This window comes from Taeniopygia guttata, chromosome 17, assembly GCF_048771995.1.
Source record: "Taeniopygia guttata chromosome 17, bTaeGut7.mat, whole genome shotgun sequence".
NCBI classification, from domain to species: domain Eukaryota; kingdom Metazoa; phylum Chordata; class Aves; order Passeriformes; family Estrildidae; genus Taeniopygia; species Taeniopygia guttata.
The window spans coordinates 3,852,830-3,876,763 of record NC_133042.1 but is presented as its reverse complement, the minus strand read 5'-3'; the positions used below and the strand labels follow the sequence as shown (position 1 = coordinate 3,876,763).

The following is a 23,934-nucleotide window of genomic DNA, read 5'->3' as shown; positions in this document are numbered from 1 at the left end:
CTGCATCATTGTCCTGGCTGGTGCAACCTCGTCTCCACTGGGAGACACATGCTGTGGATGAGGTGGCCTCTTTTATTGAAAATCCAGGTCGTTTTTCCTTAATTCCAGTGAATTTTCCCTCCTCTCTGGAACATGGGTGACACACAGCTCAGGCGTGGGGTGGAATGCGTGGGATGAACACGAGCAGGGGTCTCTTGTTGGCTTGGCATGGAGCAGGGCTGGGGCTCTGTAACTCAAACTCCTCGGGGGGAAGGAAAAGCTTTTGTTTTTGTCTCAGCTTTGTGCTCCCAGGCTGCCCACATTAGGAAAACATGAGCGCAAGCGCAGGAAACCTTATGAATTTTAAAATCTTCCCTCTCTGAGGGCAGGCTCTGGGTTAGCAGGTCAGCCCATTTAGGTGAACCGTTTAGCGCGCATTAAAATCACAATTTATGCAATCTGCGCCCCGGCTTTAAAAAGAGCCAGCAATCAGGTACTTAATAAAATCACCTCCAGCCCTCCTCTTTCAGCTTGCTGCAAATAAATGCCTTTTTTTTACATAATAAAAATGGATTAGGAGTCATTTTGAATTGTTATCCTAGCGAGATGTGCAGTTCGGGACACGCAGCACGTTGGCTGTGATTGAGGGTTGTGTGTTTTGGTGCTTGCACACAGCCGGTGCCTGGGAGACCTTTCAAATAAACATTTACTGGAACATCACATTGCATGTCTGAGCAGCACAGAAAGGCTGATTGGCAGGTTCACTCCTTCTTTTGTTTCCCTTTTTGGATGAAACAGCAAAACAAAACTGAGCGTGGCTTAAAAACAAAAAATTATATGAAAATGTGACTTGTCTAACTTGTTTTTTTTTTTTTTATTATTATTTATTATGGAAGAGTCAGAGATTTTAAAGTTATGGTTCCCACAGCAACTGTAACTCTCATTTCTTGTGTGTGTGTTGTACTTTCCAGGAGTGTACATACTGTGAAATTTATGCCCTGTGTGTGGCTGTACAGCATGGTGGGAGGATCTGCATGGTCTGGATGGAGCCATCCTGTGGGAACCTTCCTCTTAAACCCCTGGGTTGCATCCTGTGCTCCTGGCACCCATTCAGAGAGGGTGGTTTGGGGGTGCTGTCACCTCTGGGCAGGCTCAGGTGACACAGCTGTGGTAACAACACCCCCAGAGAACAGTGCCCCAGTCACCTCTGTGGCTCAGTGAGGTGGTGAGCTGTGGAAAGAAGGGAAAAAAGAGATGTAATACAGCTCTCTCTGGGCTGCAATTCAAGGAGCTGTCCCTGCTCAGCAAAGCACCGAGGCGTGTGCTCTAGGCTCATGGACTGTAATGGGAATTAAACACATTTTTTAAGTTGAGTGTGTGGTTAGGCACCTTGGTGAAGCTGTGCTTGAACAGGGATTTGAAATGTACAGGGAGAAAATGTGGGATTTAGGAGCTTTGCCCTGTGTATCATCTTTGTCTCTTAGAGAGAGGTGGGGTTGACTGATCTGGAGCCAGGACTGGATCCAGATCTCTTTGGAGTATATATATGTATATATTTTAATCCTGGCGTTTGTCTCTTCCTCTCTAGCCTTCATGCTGGCTTGCTGTCTGTCCTTGGTCCCACGCCCACGCTCTGCCTCAGTTTCCCTGCCTGGTGCCCACTCATCCCTGGGCAGGGGGTGGCTGTGGTTCGTGGATGGGGGTGGGCTCTGCCTGACCCCTCTTTGCATCCAGGGTCTGGTGCTTTGTGTGTCTGGGCTGCCTGGGAGGGCATGAAGTGCCCCAGATGAGAGATGAGATGCTGTGGAGCTGAATTGTGGGAAAGCCAAAACTGGGGTGAGGGGAATTCGAGAAAGGACCATGGGATCATCTGCTGTTCCCTCAGAGCTGCACAGGGTGCAAGAATGCCCTGAAGCCTCTATTTCTCATTTGAAATAAAGTATGACTTTTCAAAAAGCATCCAGGCTTTATTTAAAAAAAAAAATTAAAATTGACAATGATGGATAATCCACTACACCCCTTAGTAAATTGTCCTAGTGTTTAATTACCTTTACAGCAAGAAAGGAAAGAAAGGAAAAGTACACAGTGTGAAGAGCCCCGAGGGTTGTGTGGTTAGTGCTGGTACCTGATTGCTCACCTTAATTTACCTGCTGGGATGGGGCAGGGGGTGTGATGCTCCAGCCCTGGGGGCTCGTTCAGCCCATGGGGCATCCCTGAGGAGTCCTGGGGGATTGTCCTTGGAGCTGTGTCCGGGGCTGTGAGAGCCCTGCTTCCTCCAGCAGCAGCTCAGTAACCACTGGGCTGGTTGCCAGCCCAATGTTGGACAGTAAATAGCTTCAAGTTAGGAAAGAAAGAGGGATATTCTTGCCTGAGGACAAAAATTTGCATTGGTGTTGGGAGGAAGGGGCCCAGATCAACACCAACTTGAGTGTTGTGCTGTTGAGCACTGGGTTTGCTTTGACCTACACGAGGGATGCTGTGGTATAAGAGGTCTGCCCAGCCCAAATTATTCCCTCCAGCCTGGGCTTTTCTCCTGTGACTTCAGCCTTCTTGGTGTGGCAGCTGGAAGACTGTCAGGGCTTGATTTCTGAGCAGCTGGGCTGTCCCTGTGTGACTGCAAGGCTGCAGGGATGGGGATTCCTCCAAGGGATCACACCACATCCCAGTGCTGTGGGCAGCAGAGCTGTTGCAAGGAAGTTTGTCTGGACTCCAGAGGAGCAGTGGGACTCCCTTGTCCTTCACTGGCTTGGCAGGGCAGGGTGGGGGTTGTGTTCAAAGCAGCAGTGTCTGCTCTTGCTGCCCAGAAGTTGCTCAGCATCTCAGAGTCTCCTACAGAGTGATGGCCCTCCGATCCAACAGCGTGGCAGCCTTCATCATTTATGTGAGGCTCCAATCTCTTCAGTGTGGCCTCTCCCATTGATTTTCCTTCTGAGCTTCAAATAACTCCCAGACTTGCTGCTCCTCAGCTTCAGCTGAGCTTTGCTCTGGTGCCACAAGCCCTGTGGCAGGTTGTTCCCACCATCCCTCTTCTTTCCCATCTTCCTTCTCCCATTCCTTCTCCTCTCCTGTGGGTCTTGGTGCTGGTGGCCCCTGTTAGGCCAGCCCAGGGCAGCAGGAGCGTGGCAGGAAGGACATTACGTGGGAGAATATGCATGTTCACAGCTCAGAGGATTAAAGGCCCGTGTTCTTATCACTGCAGAACAGAGTATTATAAATCCAGCCTTAGAATACCAAATCCCCACGCGGCTCGGCCATTGTTTGGGAATATTAAAAAGCTCGGAGACAGAAATAATCAGTTTCCGAATGACACGTTGTCAAATAAAACATTTCTCATATTATCCCTTCTTTCCCCTTTCTCTCTCCCGCTCCCTCAGTTGGATAATTTAACATAAAAAATAGATTAAAATGAGGCTGGCTTGAATGCCTCCTAAGTTTAACTTTTTTTTTTTTTCCCCCTTTTCCCCAGGAAGCTCTCCAGGCATGGTGTTGTTAAACAAGCAGCTGCCAGCACGGGGTCAGGGACAAAAGGAGCATGTTGGAATTGAGCTGCCTGTGATGAGCCCATGGTGCTCACCCAGGGGGCTGGCATGGGCAGCTCCAGCCTTTCCCAGGCACCACTGTCCCAGTGACTGGCAGAGCAGAGAGCTCTGGCTCATCCCCAAAGGATGTGGGAGCTGTAGCTGGGCTGGGAGCCCTGGGCTTCCTTGAGCCAGCCCTGTCATTCTTGAGTCAGAGGGGGAATGGCACACCAGGAACATCTGTGCCTTCATGCCTTCGTGTAGGTTCTCTAAGCAGAGAGATCTTTATTTAATATGCCAACAGGTTTATTGTCTCCAGGACATTTCCCAGGGGCAGATATAAGGTGAGCCCAGCCAGGAAGGTTCACAGTCCCAGGCCTGTCATGGGCACCTAAAACCCTTCCTTGTGTCCAGCTGGCACAGCTGCTCCTCCTGCAAGGCTTTTTCTGTCACTCTGACCTTTTCTGAGCATCTGGGATGTCTCTGGCTCTGCTTTTCCACAGAGAGTGAGTGCCTGTGTGCCCATGGGTGCAGAGTGCTCTGCCCTGCAGCTCATTCCCAGCGGCAGAGTGAACAAAGGAGTGAGTGATACCCAGCCGGGCAGCTCAGGAATTTGGTGGTAAAGGTCTTGGAGAAGATTTTTTCACAGCAGTCACATCCAGGAGTGTTGTTTTGAAGCCCTTCAGAGGGGCCACGAGACCCCTCTCTCTGCTGTAAAGATGCTGGCACATGAGCCAGACCTGGTTTTGCAGTGGGGTTTGAAGTGGGGTTGAAGTTTGTGGCCCTGCTGTGTCCTTGTCACCTGGCCTGGCCTCCCTCCTGGTGTGCCATGGTTTCTGTCCTGCTCTAGTAAAATGCAGTGAACCCTGGATGTGGGAAGAAATGATGATGTTTGGTTCCAGATCAGAAGGCTGAAGGATAGCTTTATTAAAACTATACTGTATTACATTAATACAGTATTTAAAGATATACTGTCCTATTCTAAATACTTACTTCTTACTTACCTAATTCAAACTCGTGACTCTCTGCTGAGAGCCCAACACAGCTGGATCCATTGGTCACTGAACCCAAACAACCTTCACTAGAATCCAGCCCAGCCATCACTGCAGGTGAACAATCTCCACACCACATTCCACATGGGCAAGACAAAGGAGCAGAGAGAAAGATTGTTTTCTCCTCTCTGTGCTTCTCCAAGGAATCCTGAGAGACAGAGTTAGTTAGTCTCTCTGTGCAGAGAGTGTGAATGTCACATCCTGCAAAGTGGGTGTCTGAGGAAATGCCAGGGGGTGTGGGTGGCTCAGGCCAGGGAGCTCCTGTGGTGCTCAGGAACTGTGCAAATCCAAGGAAACGCAAGTCTGCTCTCCCAGGCTGAAGTGTCCATGCTGGTTCTTGTTTCTGAGCATGGAAGACCATGGTGGGTCTTCGTCCCTCTGGTCCTTGAAGTGCCCTGGTACTGCAGGGCATAACCTGGGCAACTCACCAAGCCCTGCCCTTCTGCCATGCAGGGACCCCTGAGCATCTCCTGGGCAGCAAAACACCTTTCCTGATGGTGCACATCGTGCAAATTGGGGAACTCAAGCTGAGCCCGTATCCTGAACCCAAGTCCTGTGTGCGTGAGGAAAATTTGGCAGGAGAGGCGGGGATCCTGATGTGAGGTGTGCTGTGCTGGGCCCCTCCTGTGAGGCAGCTCATCCTGTGACCTGTGGCTTTCCACTGCCACCTCCTCACAGCTGCTCCTGTTCAGGAGTCAGAGCCGTGCTCCAGGTGCAGCGTTTGGAATGCAGAGGGAATGTTTCCAGCCTCTGCTCTGGGCCGTGGCACCCCAGGTGCCCGAGGAACGCTTGCCCTGCCCTGGCTGTTCCTGTCATGCTGCAAAGCCCTGGTCACTCGTGCTGCTCCTGATTTACATGCCCTGCCTTGCTTGTCTGCCACGGGATAAAATTGCTCTGATGCTGCAGAGATTAGGAGGCTGGGAGCTGGCACAGGCACAGCTCTTGTGTGTGCAGGGATGAATTTAACTTCCAGAGCAGCCAGAGGCAGGGCTGGCTCCCTTTGATACTCTAGCCAGGCTCCCTTGAGAGGATGTGCTACTTCCATGTACATATAGATATTTGGAAGTTTGGGTTTTTTGGTAAAGATTTTTATTTTCAATATGAATGTTGCTGAGAGCTGTGTTGAATAAAATTTGGAGGAGGGGAAAAACAAGAGCTGAGTAGAAAAGGTCTGAGTCTGGAATATCTGTGCCCCAACTCTGCAGCTGATCTTGAAACCACAGGGAAATCAAACCAAAAATGTTGGAGCTGGGGTAACCATGCCTTGGGAGCATTGCCTGTGAGGGGCCATTTGTTGCACCATCATTTTTGGGAGATGTGTGTCTCTGCTAAGGCTTTATTGCTGCTGGGTGACAGCTGGGTGGTTTTAATGAGTTTTTTTCTCCTAAGTGGTGGACTGTGATTATCCCCATTCCCCTTCCCCCCCTGTGTAGGGGGCCTGGGGGTCCCAAAGAGTGAGGTGGAGAGAACAAAGTCCCTGGGAGAATGGTCAGAGTTTAGCTGGAGGTATCACTGTGCTATTCCCAGCTGAAGACCATCCCTGGCATCCTCATCTACCTGCCCATGACCTCACACCTGAGAGGTGGCTGCTCCACCTGTGTGTGGTTTGGGGGCTGTTGATGGAAGGATGCTCTGGGAGTTTGCTCAGAGGGTGGTGAAGCACTGGAACAGATTGTCCAGGGAAGCTGTGGGTGCACCATCCCTGGAAGTGTTCGAGTTTGGATAGGGGTGAAACAACCTTGCCCTAGTGGATGATGTCCAGTTCTGGCCCCTCAGTTTGGGAAGGATTTTGAAATGCTGGAGCATGTCCAGAGGAGCCAACGAGGCTGGAGAGGGGCTGGGAACACAAACCTTTGAGGAACCACTGAGGGAGCTGGGGGTGCTCAGCCTGGAGAAAAGGAGACTCAGGGGTGACCTTATCACTTTCTACAGCTCCTGAAAGGTGGCTGTGCTCAGCTGGGGTTGGGCTCTTTCTCCAGGAACTGACAGAACCAGAGGACACAGTTCCCAGCTGCAGCAAGGGAAATTTAGGTTGGATATTAGGACAAAGTTTTCTACAGAAATAGTGATAAAGTTGTGGAATGGCTGCCTGGGGAGGTGGTGGAGTCACCACCCCTGGGTGTGTTTAACAAAGCCTGGATGTGGCACTGGGTGCCAGGGTTTAGGTGAGGGGTTGGGGCTGGGTTGGACTCGATGATCTTGAAGGTCTCTTCCAACCCAGTGACTCTGTGAATTCTGTGTCCATACCCATGGCGGGGGGATGGAATGAGATGGGCTTTAGGATCTCATCCTCCCATCATTCCGTGGTTCTATGGACCCTGCAGCACCCGTCACCCCTCCCTGGACCCCGCGCAGCCCTGACAGTGCCCTGTGCTCTCTCTGCAGGGTGGGCTGATCGCGCTGCTGCTGCTGCTGCTGGTGTTCATGGTGGCCCTGTACGCCCAGCGGCGCTGGCACAAGCGGCGCCGCATCCCGCAGAAGAGCGCCAGCACCGAGGCCACGCACGAGATCCACTACATCCCCTCGGTGCTGCTGGGCCCCCAGGCCCGCGAGAGCTTCCGCAACTCCCGCCTGCAGGCCCACAACTCCGTCATCGGGGTGCCCATCCGCGAGACCCCCATCCTGGACGACTACGAGGACGAGGAGGAGGAGGAGACGCCGCGGCGGGCAGAGCCCAGCGCCAGGGAGGATGAGTTTGGCAGCCAGGTGACAAGGACGCTGGAGAGCCTGGGCCGGGGCGGGGAGGAGAAACCTGACTACGAGAAGAAAGGTTTGTGGCTTTTCTCTCTCTCGCGTTCCCCAGGGTATTTCTGCTAACACATTCTTGATTGCTTGCATTTCTAAAATCTGTCTCTCAGAAGCTGCTACACCCACCTCTGCTTATTGAAATGTTATTATGAGCCATTTAATATTGTTCACCTGCAATGCACAGTAAAATGCATTTGAATAAACAAAAGCAAAGCACATTAGTGCTGTGAGTGACTCCAGCTGGAGCAAGGAAGGGATGTGCTGGCTTGCTCTGTGCAGGAAAGGGATCTTGGGGTGGTGCTGAACCATCCTTCCTTTCTTGTGTGAGCTTTCCAGACAGATTTTGCAGCGACAGTGGCAGGGGTGGGGACAGGGACTCCTTTTGGCTCCATGGAGGAGCCAGGGATAACCCAGGTGATGCAGTGTGTCTGGAAAGCAGCTCCCTGCCCTTGTGGTGGTCCTAAGTGGTGGCTGAGGTAGTTTTTCTTTCACCTTTAAAATGCTCTTTACTCTTTCCCCTTTTAAACAAAGCTGTGGTGGTTGTGATGGGTATTTTTGCTCAGGCAGATTTGGAGGTGCCCAGGGGTCAATGTGACATCCTCGAGTGCTGCTCTGAGCATCCCTGTTGGCATCTCTTGGTGTGTGTCTGGCTGTTACCAGCCCATGGGGTTAAGAGATGTCTCCTCAGCCCTCTGCTCAGTGAGAATGAACAAATGAAAGCCTTCATATCTCATAACCAAGCTCTCTTCTTTCTTCTTTCATAGTCTTTTCTTTGTTTTGCTTTTCTATAAATTATTTAGAGTTGTGTGAGTGGGGAAGACAGCAGTAACTGCATTTCAGTGCTCTTCAAAACAAAACAGCAAACAAGATCTAGAGCAGAATATTAAACTATCCAGGGGCTTCAGGAACTGGCAATAACAAACTTACATGGCTGAACCCTCTGCCCTAAGCTGGAAGCTGCCTGTGGGATACCTGAGCTGGGAGAGATGTTCCCAAATGCTCCCACCAGCTCTGCTTGTGATGCTGTCAGGCTTTGTGCCTTGGATCGAGGCAGGTTTGTGCCTTGCCTAGTCTGATCCTTCCAGACTGTGCCAGTTCACTGTATGCCTCCTCCCAGATGGGCACTTTTCCCTCTTGGATGAGGCTCTGCTCAAGGAGCCAAACTGTGGTTTGTGCTGCTTACTCCTCCCTGCTGAAGCTGCTCAGAGCTTGGATTGCCCAGGATGAGGTGGCTGTGGTTCAGATCTAGGGTTTCTAGAGTGCAGATATGAATAGATGTGCTGTGGGCTTTCCACTCTGACCTGGTGGCACAGGCAGGGGAAGTGTGGGGACTCAGAATGCTGCTCCCAGGTGCCTTGGCCAGCACACGAGCAGCAGTCACAGCCAGATTCCTGTGGGATGGGCATGTGGGGTGGAGAAGCTTCAGTGTGAGCAGACACCTGGTACCTGGATCTCAGGGTCAACGTGTTGGGAGCCCAAGAGTGTAAAAGTAATTGTTTCCCAGCCTGTGCAGCCAAAGAAGAAATCTAAAATGCATAGTATCAAGTTCTCAAGGTTGTTTTTTTTTCTTCTCTATAACATTCTTTCTCTGACCTGCCGAGGTCCATCTAGAAAGGAAGCCATGGCCATCTGCCCCTTGCCTCAGGAGGAGTTTACATTATATACTCAAAATTACATGTACTATGTTTACAATAATGTGCCAATACCTATAATGTATGTTAGACACTGTGTCTCTGCCTTAAACCAATCGAAAAGTGTCACCATCACAGCAAGACATGGAGGGCAAGAAGAAGAATGTCAGGACACGCCCAAATTCCTCCATCTTGACCCCCTGAACTACATTCTAAAAACCCCAAATTTCTACTTTTCCACCCTATGTTAATCTAAATATCACACTATTCAAACCCTTGTGACTTGTAATTCCTCATACAAAGTTGGCGGTTTTTTCCATGGGCTAAAATCAAAGCCACAGGTATTTTTGACTTCATGCCAAGGTCTCTGAGACCTCTGCCAGGGTCTCAAGACAGCCAGGGCAGCCAGAGGGATGTGCTGGACACCTGGAGATCCCCAGGGACTGGGAGCCAGTTCTGCTTGGGCATGGCTTTGCAGCTGGATTGAAGGTGGAGGCACTAAGGGACACCCAGCTGGAGCGTGGCTGTAGTGCCACAGTGAGATCAGCCTTTCCCTGGTGCCCAGCTGGCACTGCCAGGTTTCACTGTGGTCGCTGGGGATGGGTGTGGAGCTGTGCCTGCATCCCAGGGAATCCAGCAGCTCCCTTGGGAAAAGCTCTCCTCGCTGCTCTTGCTGAGCTGCCTTGTGATAATGCATCAGCTGGGACTTGTCAGCGGGCTCCAAACGATCTCTCCTCGCAGGGGCTGTCAGCAGAGGCTCTTTCAAGTGTCACTTCCCAGCATTAATTACCAGGGATGGCAAATCCAGGGGAGATGGAGCAGTTCTGCTCACCCTCCACCTGCCTGAGCTGCAGCTTCCCCCCTGTGCTGGGCACTGCCTGATTTGCAGGCGCTGGGTTGTTCACTTCCATCACTGGGGATTTCCACACCCCACGCTTGGTGTCTGCTGGGTCAGTTTTTCTTTCTGTGAGGAAGACTGTGGGGGTTTATTCACCACTCCTGCATGTATCTAGTCAGGGAATCAGGCAGGGAATTGCTCTGGATGGCTCTGCTCCATGGAGTCCCTGCCCAGGAGGGCTGAGCAGCACAAATGTTTTGCAGATCACAGCTCAGCAAGACAAACTTTCCTCCCCAGCTCAGGCAGCGATGTGGATGGGAGGGATGCTCCCGTGTGGTGCCAGAGCATCTGAAGTGAATCCCAGCACAAACAAAACACAGGAGTGATGTGCTGAATAATGACATCTAGCAACAAGCGTGTCTGAGTGATAAAGTTAATGAAATTACAGGTTCTGACCTGATACCAGGCTCTGCTGTGGGGAGATAAACAGCAGGGCAAAGATGAGATGTTTATTTCTCCCTAGCTGCAGTTGTAATCTGGATGCACTGTGCAGGGCCATTAATGTTATTACTGTTATGCAAAATCATTTTTGACTTGGGGGAAGAAAAAAAAAAAAAGGAGCAAAGAACGAAAAATCTCCCAACTGCCTAGAAAATGTAAAGCTGACAAAATTAGAATTGCAGCAGGAGCACAAGCTGACCTGGTGACATTGTACAGAGCCCAGATGAATTTAGACAGCAGAAAAATCCAAGGCGGTTTAGGAAGAAAAGTATAAAAAAAATTATTTTTTTTTATTAAGAATAAAATGAAATGGAGCGAGGCAGGAAGCGATAGCCAGGCTGTCCTAATTATCCAGCAGGATCCCTTGAGCTGGGATGGAGCAGGGACTGCTCTGTCTCCTTGTGGGTTTGGTTCTCTTTGGTAATTAAAAGGTCTGTAGGGTTTTGTGCTCAGTGGGTGTGCATGGCGCCAAGTGGGCTCTGCTGGTGTGGGGTGCAGTTTCAGGGATCTTGGTCTTTGCTGGGGAGACCCTCCCTCTCTGAACTCAGCCCCAGTTCAGTGATTATGGGATTTGGGTACATTTGTGCAGGTGTTGTCACTTCCTCACCGCCTCTGGTCTCACTTCACTGTGGAGTTTCCAGTCCATTCTCCTCAGGAGTTCTGCTCTCCTGCTTTTCCCAAGCAGATGGCCTCAAGCTCCATCCCTTTGGGAATTCCTCATGTGCTTTTCTCATTTAATATACACAGTTCTCATCCTCACAGACACAGCTTCATCCTACAGCAGCAGGAGCCCTTTGCTTTTGTCCATCCGGTCCTGTTTTGAGGGACTTTGGGTCCCAGTCCATTGTAGGTGACACTGCTGCATCCCTGTCTGGATGCACTGGATACACAGTGGTGGAGTTGGTAAACAAAGGTAAAGTCCAGCAACCTCAGGATGGGATTACACAAGTTCCTCAGAGAGATTTTGCCAAAGCAAATCTCCTAAGGATCAGCAAGAAATAGAACTTCTGCCTTGTGAAAACTGAGGAGAAATCAGACTTGAAAATCGACTATCTGCAATTCCACTCCTGCAACAAAGGACCCATCTTTATTTCTCAGCTTCTTTTATGTTCAAAAAAAGCACATTTCAAGTAGGCCTTTGTGCTGGCTTCACAGGCTCTGCAGTCTGGGTATGGCCTCCAAGTCTAGACAGGAGACAGGACTTATTACCGATGGTTCCAATGATTAATACCATGGGCATATCAAAGGTGTGGTTGGGCACTCATCTTGAATTCCTCTCCTGGACTTGCTTCTCCCCTGCTGTGTTGGCTCAGGTAAACCTCTGAAGTTTCTCTTACTTAATCCATGGATGCTTTTCTCAGCAGTGAGATGCTTTTGAGCATTCCTGAAAGATGGTCTGGCTGCTAGAGCGCACCTGGAGATGTGGATCCAGCTCCACTCTGCCACTGGCTGCTCTGGTAGCCCTGGTCATGCCAGTTAATGGTTCAGTCCTCACTGGGGGTTGCAGAGGGAGCCAAGCCAGACAGATGCAGAGCAGCATAAGGAAATATTGGGAAGTGCTGATGTCAGGGCTTGTGGTCCCCCCAGCCGCTCAGCCAAGCTGCTCTGGGTGGTGCAGCCCAGGAGAACTGTGGGAGAAGGGATTTAGGCAGGGGAGACAAATGGCTTTGAGGTAACAGCAAAAAGCAGGGGAAGGATCCTGATGATGGCAAGAGAGAGCTTCCTGTGCCCCTCACCAGCCCTGCAGAAGCTGTTCTGGTGACCACGTCTCAGAATTGTTTTTCCTGGCAGTGGAGTCTCCTTCGGGGAGAGGTAAGGCAGTGCTTTGCTGGAGGGCAGGGTGTTGGGACTGTGGAAAGGGACATTTTGGGGGCTGAGCTGTGCAAGAGGAGGGCAGGTAGTCCAGCTGTTCCCTGGAGCTGGTTCATTGCAAATACCTGAGCTCTGCAGTGCCTTGGAGATGAGATTTAGAGGCGGGTGTGAGCTGGGGGCGACGCCCTCACCGTGGACAGGTGATGGTGCTGCTCTCCACGCTGGAGAAGGGAGAGCACTCAGGCAACAGGAACTAGATGTCTGGCCTGATAATGATGTCCTTGGTGTCCCTGAGGGGACACTGGTGCCTGGCTGGGCTGATGGCTGTGCCAAGGTGTGCCATCCCTGGTGCCCGTGCTGGGGCTTGGAGCCACCGTCTGCTGCTGCTGTTGGCTCGAGGAGTCAGCTGCAGTTCCATCCTGATTCCCAGCATTAACCAGAGGCTTTCTGAGCCTTTAATAAATAAAGTGATGGCTTAACGTTTGCTGAGGCTGGAGGCTAAAATGGGACACTGCGTCAGGCCAGCATCTGATGTGTCTTGGGGCTCTTCTCTCCAGTGACCTGATGGGATCATGACCCTCTTTGTACGTGATCAGCTTTTCCCAGCTCTAATCCCAGCCAACTCCTTCTGTAATTTATAGGGACCTTTGAAAATGTATATTCTCATAGCTTGCCAGTGAAAAGTGTTTTTTTGCAGTCTTCTAGTCCTGTCTGGAAAAAAAAAAAAAACAACCAAAACCAAAAACAGCTGCAACTTTCGGCTTTAAAGAAATGAAAAGGAAAAAAAATAAAGGTGGGGGCTCAACATGCTGGGCAGGAATTGGCTCCTAATTCAGGGAGGCACTTCTAGACATGCTTAGGTAGTGTCTCTAGTTAATAAAGACATTTAAGCTGTTTTCAAGCCCAGCATGTTCAGTTGTAACTGAATTGAATGTATTAACGAAGGGAATGAGTGCCCCAGTTAGAGAGGTTACACCAGCCCTGCCATTGGGTCTTTGGTTCTGTGGTGATACCAGCTCAGACTTCAGTGTGGATTTGCAAATGTCCTGGCCTGCCAGGGAAAAGCTGTGCTTTGCAGAGATAAACACAGTCATAATTAATATATTAATGTATTAACTGTCTTTGGAGATCTCGATGGAGAGCTGCCAGGCCGGACTTTTAGGTTTGTTGTGATCATCCCATTGAAATGGTTACCTCCACCCCAAACCTGGGTTGTCCCCAGTGTGGGGGGAGGGAATGGTGGGGCTGTGGGACAGTGTTCCCCTCCCTTACATCCCCAAGGAGGTGGATCAGAGCAGCACCACGGATGTGTGGGAGCACTCTCAGGACATCTCTCCCTCAAGAGCCATCCATCTCCAACATCTCCTGCCTCTAAGAACGGCACACAAGAGACAGGGAAGCTCCTGGGGTTTGGGGCTTTCCTCTGGTCCTGCAGCCCATGGCGCACGGGTTTTCTGGCCCGTGCTTAATGACTAATTAAGGTTTAAACACCTTGGGTCAGCCAGGGCTCTTCCTGGCTCATGGAGGCTGGTGGGGTGGGCTCCTGGTAAGTTTTTAATGTTTTTCTCCCCTCTTTGCTACAACCTGCTCATTAATTTAATGAGACAGAGGAGGGAAGAAGCAGTTGGAAAAGTGGTTTAGAATGGTGCCATAGGGACTGGAACAAATGCAGGGAGGTTTATTATGCCAGTATTTTGCTGAGCATCCTGAAGAGATGCTGGATTTGTGAAGTCCTCCTGCTTTGCAAGGCTTGGACTGGTCTCACCCTGACACTCCACAACGTCCCAAGTTGAAGAAATACCCTTTGGTGTCCCCTCTTCCAGACACAGCTGGGTGACTTCTGGCTCCTCAAGTCAGCAGCAGCTCTTGAATGAGGAATTTGGAGTCTTGTGGGGCTGCAGATGCCCAGTGGGGATGTCATGGCAGTTTCATGTGCAGTAGTCCTGATTCCCCAGGTGTCCAAAGTGTTTTCCATCCAGGCAAAATCACAGGCTCACAGAAGATAAGCTGTGAAGTGTTGGCTGTCCAAGGAAAATAAGCCATCAGGAACTATATTTATATAAATGCCAGGCACACACTGTTCATCACTTTGTGCATCACTATGAATGTTTGATAAAGCACTACATTATTTAAGGGTGTAGCCAGGCTGTGGGACAGTTGTTGACCAAGATTAGCTTCAAGATGACTCTTTTTCCCTTTTTTTTTTTTTCTTTCCCTGATGGAAAATCTAAAAAAAGCATTATGATGCTTGTTTACTTGCCTTGGGGCATCTCAGGTGTCCTTGCCTCTCCTAAGTTTGTTGGCTGGGCTGCATCTTGTGTGCAATGCAGAGGACCTGGGAGAGCTTCAGCTCTGACCGGGGCTGTCACAGAATCCTGGAAGGGTTTGGGTTGAAAGAACCCTAAAAGACCATTTGGTTCCAGCCCCCTGCCATGGGCAGAGACATCTTCTGTCGCTGCAGGACACGTGAAAGCACAACACGAGCCACTGCTATTTGCAAGGTGAAAAAAAGAACGTTTATTTTCTGCCTCCAGCATTTATACTTTTCCAAAGGTGACAGTGGATTGGAGGGTGAATGTGCCACCTCTCCAAAGACATTGGACAAAACTACTAGTGCATCAAGTTTCTCCACCCCTATGAAGGAATGCAAAACAATAGATTGTTTACAGAAAGTTGTGTGAGAAAATTCTCTAACAGAATGTAAAGTCAGAAGAAAATCTTAAGAATCATGGCAACAATCTTCCACTAGACCAGGCTGCTCCAGGCTTTGTCCAGCCTGGCCTTGGACACTTTCTGTGGGGCTGCTTCCATGGTGTCAGCATGGAGTGAAAACCTGCCACTGGTTTCTGAAATCCGACCGATCAGAAGAGGATGTGGGATGGAGGAGAACAATCCCACAATGTTCCCCATTTCTACTGGAAGTACATAGATAGATGCTGGTTAGAACTCAGCCCTTGGGATGTGGGGCTCAGGGCTGAGGCTGCTCTGGATCCTGTCACCTGAGCGAGTGATGTGCTTGTCTTAGACCACAGCACTCAGCCCTTTTTCTCCTTGGATTTTTAGTGACATTGTGGCTCCACCAGTCAGCATGTGGAGATTTCCCTCATCATTCCATCCCAGACTTGTGGGTTTTATGGGGAAGGGAGCAGGGAGGGCATCTGCAGCACCACCTTTTCACTCTGTTTGCGTGTCCTCTTCCCATGGGTTGTGCTTTACCTGGCTACGGCACCGAGACGGTTTTGTCAGCTGGCTCCTAAGGAAGATGGATTGAGGCTGGGCACCTGTGCTGATACGGGGTCTGCAGGCACCTTCCAGCCCCATTTATCATTAGGCACTGACCTCCCTGAAGGACCAGGGGGAGAGGAAACTTATTAACAAGGTGCTTCAAATCAATCCTTTCTGACGGCCCCGCTGAGTTACGGCGTTTGCTGCGACTCTCCCACTGGTCCTGTGAGTGTGGCACTGCTCAGCCTCACTTCTTTACCTGTGGGGCTTGGAATAGGTTTGGTTTTGATATCCTGGGCATTCTGGGTGTCCCCAGGTCTTCTCCTGAGCCAAGAAACCAGCTCTCATCTCATTCTCTACTGCCTGCTGCCTCCACCCGTGTGCTGCCCAGTGTGGGAGGTTGTTGGTCCTTTTGGTGCTGCATTTGGAGCTGAAGCTCCTGGCCACATTGAGAGATTTTGGTAGTTTGTCCTTCTCCTCTGGGTTGGCAACACTCCCTCATTCATCCTGGCACATGGCACAGCCTTGTCAGTAGTGTGAAAAATATCACTTTTTCCGCTGGGCAGAGGAAATGTATTTTCTACCTAAAAAGTTAATTCTGCACCATGCTGCTGAGCACGGAGTTGGGGACTGGTGGAAACTGGCCAGGGGCCATTGTGCCACAATTCCCACCCATATTGGCCAGCTGTGGCTGTTCCTGGAGCCCTGTCCTGGCCACATCCATCCTTTGGGGTGCTGGCACTTGCTCACACTCACTTGACAGATGCCACAGTGCTGCTGCCCCCAGGTTTGTCCCCAGCAGTGGCTCCCCAGACAGATGGGAATGGGACAGTTTTCTGCCCTCGGCGAGTCCCTGCCCCAGCTGTCTCCATGGGGCAGTGTCTCCCTTGGCTCTGTGCAGCTGCAGGAGCTGTGTGGTGGAGGGAGGGAGCTGTGCTCTCCAGCCACTGTCTCTCCTCCACGCAACATTAGCTCCGACTGTTCCGTGTGCCCATTAGCGCCAAATCGGGAAGCTTCCTCCAGAGGGTTCTTATTTAACTTTTCAATTATTTGATAACTTGAGGAGCATTAGCTGATACTGAGGGTCTGCCCATCTTCCCTCATCCTCTCTGCTCGCTGCCTAAGCAAAAAAAGTTATGATGTCTCATAAAAAAACCAAAGTTAAGGGTTTTATTAGAGTTGAAACAATGGGAAATGGAGTCTTTTGGACTGGACCTCCTCAGTGCTGGGGTGGGGGAGATGGGGCAGCACCCCCCCACCAAAGGCTTTTCCTTGCAGGACAAATGGAATAGAGAAATAAATGCCATGTGCATGCCAGGGGAGGAGCGTGCTAGAAAGTCCCTGCTGAAGAGCTGAGGGGCAGAAACAGCCCCTGGGAAGGAGCAGCTGGAGCAGCCCCAGGAGTGCAGGGACCCATCAACTTTTGGGAGGTGTGAGGCAGAGGCGGGAGTGCCAGACCGCGGCTCTTCAGCGTTTGATATTTCCTAATATGTTTATAATTACATTGCATTATCTTAATTACCAACAGGAGAAGTCGGGGGAGCGGGGAGGAGGGAAAGGAAGGAGCTGGAGAGGCAGGGAATGTGCAGGGTGATGAGTAACTCCCAGCATCCATCCACGGGGCCACGGCTGCGGTTGGAGTTGGAAATGATGCTATTAATACAATGCTTATTCATTTCCCATCATAAAAACATGGAAGCGCATTCCGAATGAAATTAACATTCCGTGACATTTTCCGGTAAACGGTGAGTTTGCACACATGAGTGGAGGCAATTAGCTGGGAAGTGACTGAGCGCCGTGACTGGAGAGAGGATGGAGCAGGGTCAGGGGGCCGGTGCCAGGGGGTGCTGCCGTGGGCTCTGCCCGTCCCTCCCCAGTGGGATGGGGTCCTGCCAGCTCCTGCCCACCCAGCTGCAGCGAGCCTGGGAGCTGCTGGCGTTCTCTCCATCTCTGCAGATGGGGGAAATGGCAAAGCTTGGCAATAAAGGTGAAAAGCAAAGAGTGAGTGCATGTCCAGAAGGGTTTTGGGGTGCCCTAGGTCCCTGTCCCCACTGCAGGATGCTGTTCTTTGTCCCCCTCACTGCACACCAGCCTCTCCCAGCATCCCCTTGCCCGTCACACTCCTAAGGCTTTATTAGAACCCATTGGAGGCTTTTCCCCAGATTTGTTAAACTACTGAAAACTTCTGATCCTATCAGGACTTTTTTTTTCCCCTGCCTCGTACCAGATAAGGGCTGTGCTGGCTCCGAGCCCGGAGCTGAGGGTGGTGGAGAACGGGGTAGGGAAGCAGTCATCTCATGAATATATGAAGGAGGAAAGTACATTTGTTCAGTTTCCTTCAAAGGAGACATCTTGAATAAAACTTTATCTCTTCTTCTGCTTCCCTCCCCCTCCAATTTGCAATTGAAATCAGACTTTTGCGTATAAAGATCTATTTTTATAGCTACAGATTTATTAATGTATATAATAATCTATTAATGTATTAACAACTGTGCATTAATAACTATATATTAATAGCTGTGCTAAAAAAATGTATACAGTCTCTATTTTAAAGCTCAACAAAAAGGGCCAGGAGGGAGAAGAAAGAAAAAGTCGACATAGAATACAAGGCTGTTTTCAAAATGCCCCTGGGTTCCTCTCTCCCTCTGTTGCTGTGTGTGAGAGCCCCATTTCATAAAAGAGGTTTTTGGAGATCCTCCTTCATCCTTGCTTTTGATGTTTTTTGTATATATCCATATATAGAGATATACATTTAAATACAAGTATATCTATGGAGATATATTTATATGTATGTATTTAAATAAAACAGATGTATATGTCCTGAGTTGGTTGTGGAATGCAACCAGCGTCTTCCCTGTGTTTCTTGGACACAGTGGCTGCATGTGGCACTTGACATGGACTGCTGGAGATCAGGGGACCAAAGGGGACAGGCTCTCCTGCTCGAGAGGGGTTTGGTGGCTGGAGACACACACAGAGAGGTGAAGTTCCCAGTTTGCCATATTCCCATGCTCTGTGGCTCCTCGGATGTGTTTTCCTCCGAGTGCGTGCGAAGCTGTTGTACAAATCTGTACAATCCACTGTCATCACATCAGCGTCAGTGTAATTACCTAATTTTATGCTACTAAAGCTCTGTGCTTTGTGGAGCTCGGTACCTTCAGGGTGGCACTGTTGAAAATCAGTCCACATCCCAGTCTCAGAACAAACACCGTTAGTTATTTCATGCTTCGAAAAGCAACAAACACCCATTATTTAGAGCTGGTGAGAAATCAGGGTTTCCACCATGTGGAAAACTTCCAGTATTGTGAAATTTATGCTTGTTCCAAAATAGGATCAGAAAGTCAATTTCTTGAAATACTTTGTGGAACAGAAATTTCTAAAATATTGATCCAGAAACATCAAAATGAGCTTGCTGAATATCAGGGAGTTGATTTGGAGGAAACAATTATAACATCATTAGACTGGCACTTGCCTGGTGTTCCCGTGGTGTGTTAGGGACGTGATGATGGATTAGACCTTTAGAGCCCACGTCAGTGGTTCCCAGGAGAGTCCCCTGCCCTATGCCCAGAAAAAGCAGATGTGAAAAATACTGGAAGTAGTCAGTGAAAGGGCAGGAGAGTCTTTGAGAAGAGCCAGTATCTGAGGTGAAGGGGCTGCATCCTCCATGTGACAGGTCAGGAAGTAGAAACCCCACTGACCTTGGCTTCTAATTTCACCCAAACTTCTTCATTTAATCCTTGACTGAGTTTGTCTTGTTGCTAAACACGCAGTCGAGCAGCTCTTGAGATGCTCTGGAGTTAGTCCTCTCCCTGAAACTCTGGGAGTGTTGTGAGCACTGTTAATACTGAGGGATCAATAACTTGCCTTCCGACAGCCAGAAATCAAAGAGAGAAATGGGAAAACCAGATGCTTAAAGACCCGTGTTTTATAAAAATATGTTTCAGTCCATACCTAGTGTGGGAAGCTCTGATAGAAGCTGCTGGTGCCTTGCCAGTGGTCCTCCTGCAGCTCTGGGAGCGCAGGTGTATCTGAGGAGAGCACGGATGGTTGTGGCTCCAGAAAAAGAACCTTTAAGCCAAACAACAAAGACTTTGAGGCTCAGGGAAGCTGTCACCTTTGCAGACCATAAACCTCACTGTTCTGTTTTAATGAGTTACACAACCCAGGCTGTAGGATTGTCCAGCTCTCCCACCACCCACTGGCACCACAAGGTTTGAGCCTGGCTTGAGGAGAAGCTGCTCCACTGGGGTGCTCAAGGCCATGTCTGAAGACTAAAACACCTCAGCAAATCTGAGAGCTTTTTTCTGAGATCGAAGGAGTATTTCCATCACTGCCTAGCTTTGGGAGCAGGTTGCATAGTCAGAGGGGTTTTGTAGTGCCTCGAGAATGTCTGGGAACAGTGGAGACAACACCCAAGTGCAGCTGGTGGGGGCTCACAAATAGTTCATCTCTCACATGGGGTTTGTGGCTGGCTGCACTGATCCAAGCCTGGGACTCAGAGATGGGGAATCCCTCCTGGGATGGTGAGATCCTGCTTGTGGCGTGTCCCCAGAACAGACCCTGTACCCATCCAGTGTGGCTGGGAGGGTGCAGCTCTCCTGGCTGTCCTGGAGTGAATGCTGCTGCTTCCCATCTCCATTGGAACGCATTTTTACCCAAACATTGCTCATATTGTTCAGCTGATGACTACTTTTTTTTTTGTTGTTGTTGTTGTAATTTTTAAGCCAAACAACATATTTTCCCACCGCAATTTGTGCCAGCAGAAAGCAAGGAGGAGAGAATGGCTCTGGGTGGGAATTGTTTTGTGGGAGACGTGCAAAACGAATAGGGGAGCCATAAGGAGAGCAAATCGCTTTTCAAATAGAATATGGGGGTGGACAGGAGGGAGGTGTTTGCAGGAATGTGTGCTGTGCTTTGCAAAGGTAGGGTGACCTTCAGCTGTGTCCTTAAAGTGCTGCCAGAGAGGGAAGCTGATTTTGTGGGGGCTGGAGAGCCTCGTGATTCCCCTGCTCGTGGGGGGAGATGGAGATCACAGCCTTGTGCCAAACCTCGGGGTGGATCTCACCACCTCTGCCAGGCTGGAGAATCTCTCAGCACGAAGGTGACAAAGCTGTGAGCTCAGTAGCCCGGGTGGATTTATCCTGGAAGCTGGGGAGGGGAGAGAAGGCGTTTGGCACGCTGTGCTCCAGGGGAGGACGGTCCTGTTGCCTCCGGAACGTGTCGTGTTGGGCCAGCCTGGGAGGAGCTGGTGCCTGGGCACGGCTGACGTGGCTGTGTCGTGCTGGGGAGCAGCATGTGGGAGCTGTGGATGTGCCAGGAGCTGCTGGCTGAGCCTGTGTTTGGCACAGGCAGTGCAGGGGGCTGGCAGGGTTGTGTGGAATAGAGTAGTTCCATTGGAGGTGATCTACAGGGATCAGCTAATCCAACTGCCTGACCAGTCCAGGGCTGGCCTGTACTTAAAACAAATTATTACGACACTGTCTACCCACAGTAGTGCTTCTTCCCATCCTTTTCTGACCAGTTGGAGCCTCCAGTAGCTGCTGTGGGGAGGCCCAGAGGGCAGTGTGGTTTGCAGTGGCCTGTCTCTCTCGTGGATGTGATGAACGGCCCCAGCGAGTGCTGTCTCATTCTGTTACAGTGCAGTGGTCACTTCTCTGTCCCTTTTGGCACTGCTGGCAGTGCATGAAGGGCTGTCCCTTCATCCTTCACCCCTCATGCTCACACATCTCACCCCCTCATGCTTACGCAGAAGCTCTGCTATCTTTCATTTGTCACTGAGGGTTTTTTCTGTGCTACCCACCCATGCCAAACTCTGCTGGGATTGTGTCAATAATAAGGGTCTTTTCTCATTTTTCATTTTCCCTTCTTTACCTTTATTTTTTTATTTCCCCTTCCCGTTCCTTTTTTTTTTCCTTGTCTTCCCCTGCTTTACTTTTCTCTCCTCCCTCCTGCTTCCCTTTCTCATTTCCTTTTTCCAAACCCCTGAGCTGAGGGGCACAGAGAAGCCAACAATGTGCTGGCACTGTGCAGGGCAGTGCAGCCCTTTGCTCCCAATTCCTGCAGTATTTGTAGCATCATCCCAAACAGCCGGGGCTTGAGGGACCCCCTCCCTCCCCACTGCCCCTCTCTTGGTGTTTGCTCCTCTGACGGGTGTGCCAGCGTGGTGGCCAGGTGGGTACAGTCACCACGGTCCCATCAGCCAAGCAGGGGCATGAGGCTGCTGTCACCTCGCTGAAGGCATGCTCCCCTCCTCCTCCTCCTCCTCCTCCTCCCTCTGTGCTCTCCTCCTGGCCTCCTTTTGGTAAATAAGCCTCAGCAGTGCAAGCCACTCCAGAGCTCCTGCTCCCCCTCCACAAGTCCTGCATCACCCCAGGGTCTGGATGTCTCCATCTGTTCAGGGGAGGCCCTGCCATGCATTCTGCTGGGCAAGGGAGTGTGGGGTTGGGCTTCCCTGTGGGAATCCAGGGCTTCCCTCTGTCTGCCCTGGCAGGTCTGGGACCCTGGCAGGGGTCAGGAACCCCCCTGGACAGAGCCCCCAGAGACACTGTCTGTGATCTCTGTCCATGGAAAAGAGTTTTCAATCTTACAGGATGAATTACAAGCTCTGAGTGTTTGATATCAGTAATAATTAAGTGTGGCATGGGTGCAAAAGTAAAATTTTAGGATTCTAGATTAGGGGTTCAGAGGGGACAAGATGGAGGAAATTGGGTGTGTCTTGTCCTTTTTCTCCTTTTTCATGCCCTCCATGTTTCACTGTGGTGTTGGCATTTTTTTGTTGGTTTAGGCTGGGGACACACTGTCCAACGTAGGTGACAGATATTGGCACGTTATTGTAAATCCAGCACAGGTAGTTTGTGGTATTTAATGTTTGTACCATCCCACTGAGGGCAGAGCCCCACACGCTGCCCTGCAGGACAGAGCTGCGGCAGGGCAGCAGAACATGTTAGAGATAAACACACAGCCCAGTGACACAAACTGTGTGCCACACACAGCCCCAGTGACACAAACTGTGCCACACACAGCCCAGGGACACAAACTGTGTGCCTACATGTGGAATTTAGGGAGAAGGAAGGGAACCTGTTCCTGGTGTGGCACTGGGTGCTGAGGGCTCTCTGCTCCCCTCAGCATGGCTGGATGTTGGACAGTCTGCTGCAGACTCTCTGTTTAGGTGAAATCCTTGTCTAGAATTCCAAATGCCTCATCCTGCATGGCCAGCTTCTGTTCCAACTCTAAATTCCCTGCACCACACTGGGCAGGGAATTGGTGTCCATGGTGCAAAGCAGTTCTGCACCCTGAGCTTGCTGAGTGCCCGAGGGGCATTGTGCACATCTGATGTCTCTGGATGCAGGAGATGTGATGGGCTAATACATCATAACTCCTGGCAGGCTGGGGGCTCCAGGGTGCTCACTCATCCTTCTCCAGGTGGGATATGTGGTGGCTCTAGGACCTGGCATCCCTCCCTGCCATCTCCACACAGCCACGCTGCGGGCATGGGAAGCTTCTGGTGCTCATGGAAGGGACTTTGTGACTCTGGAAATGGAGACAGGAGATTGGTTATGTTCTGCTAATGAGTTTATTTAAGGACCTGACAGAGGTCAAACGAATACTGAACCTGGGAGACCTCTGTGTCCTGCAGGACAGGCCTTTTGATCCCAAATTTCATCTTTGCTTTTTGTGAGTGGTTTCAAGATTTCCTGTTACTGCCCATTGTGAATGTGGAGAGCTTCATCGGAAATTCTGGGGAATTTTTTGGCATTACTGAGTTGAGGGTGTGTGAGAGCAGGGAGAGGAGCTGCTTAGATTCCAGCATGATGTGGCACATGCCATGGGGCATTGCAGGAACTTGTTTCCTTGTCTCCTGACCTCGTGCATCCCAGCACGTGGCTGCAGCCTCTGGGAGACCCTAAGGAATCCTGCTGCAGCTCAGAGCGTTCCTGGACCAGCTGCCCTTTTCCTGACTCCCACCCCAGCCCTTCCAAAAATCCCAAACTTGCCTGCTGGGGAGCTCCTGCTGCCCTAAAAGACTGCCAAGGTTGGGGTACAATTCTGAGCTTCTGGTGTAGAGTTAAGCCTGACCCAAAGCCAGCTCAGTGCCCTGCATGATTTGGATGTTTCAGGCTGGATAAGGGCATGGGGGAAAGGCAAGGAATAATCCAAAATGCTGGCGAGCAGCGTGGAAAACACACTTTCTCTCAACTCTCAGTTTTCTAGGATGGGTGGCTTTGGTAAGATCTGAAACGAGCTGGGTGGGTCCCTGTGGGTGAAATCAGAGGTTCTTGGCAGAGCTCCTGCCCCAGGACTGAACGCCAGCTTGCACAAGGAAAGCTTTTCATGGGCGGGGGGGACACGGTGGCCCAGCTGTTTTGTAACCACAGCTCCTTTGCTGGTGTTGCAGCTGCCGAGGTGACGCAGGAGACGGTGGAGTCGCTGATGCAGAAGTTCAAGGAGAGCTTCCGCACCAACACGCCCATCGAGATCGGGCAGCTGCAGCCCGCGCTGCGCAGCACCTCCGTGGGCCGACGGAAACGCCGCAGCCGGCCCCGAGGTACGTGGGGCCTTGGGATTTCAGCTTCTGTGTCCTGCAAATCCTGTACTGCGTTAGCGTGTAGCTCTAAACGCCGTATGAAGCGTTT

At 50.6% G+C, this 23,934-nt stretch overlaps 1 protein-coding gene across 1 annotated transcript in view; it reads left to right on the top strand.

Annotated features, from left to right (window-relative positions):
• Nucleotides 1–23,934, top strand: part of ASTN2 (astrotactin 2) — a 336,891-nt gene that overhangs the window by 80,117 nt on the left and 232,840 nt on the right. The window contains exons 3-4 of the mRNA XM_030286868.4: nt 6,935–7,319; nt 23,697–23,846. Coding sequence (XP_030142728.2) covers nt 6,935–7,319; nt 23,697–23,846 — 535 coding nt within the window. The remainder of the gene's footprint in view (nt 1–6,934; nt 7,320–23,696; nt 23,847–23,934) is intronic.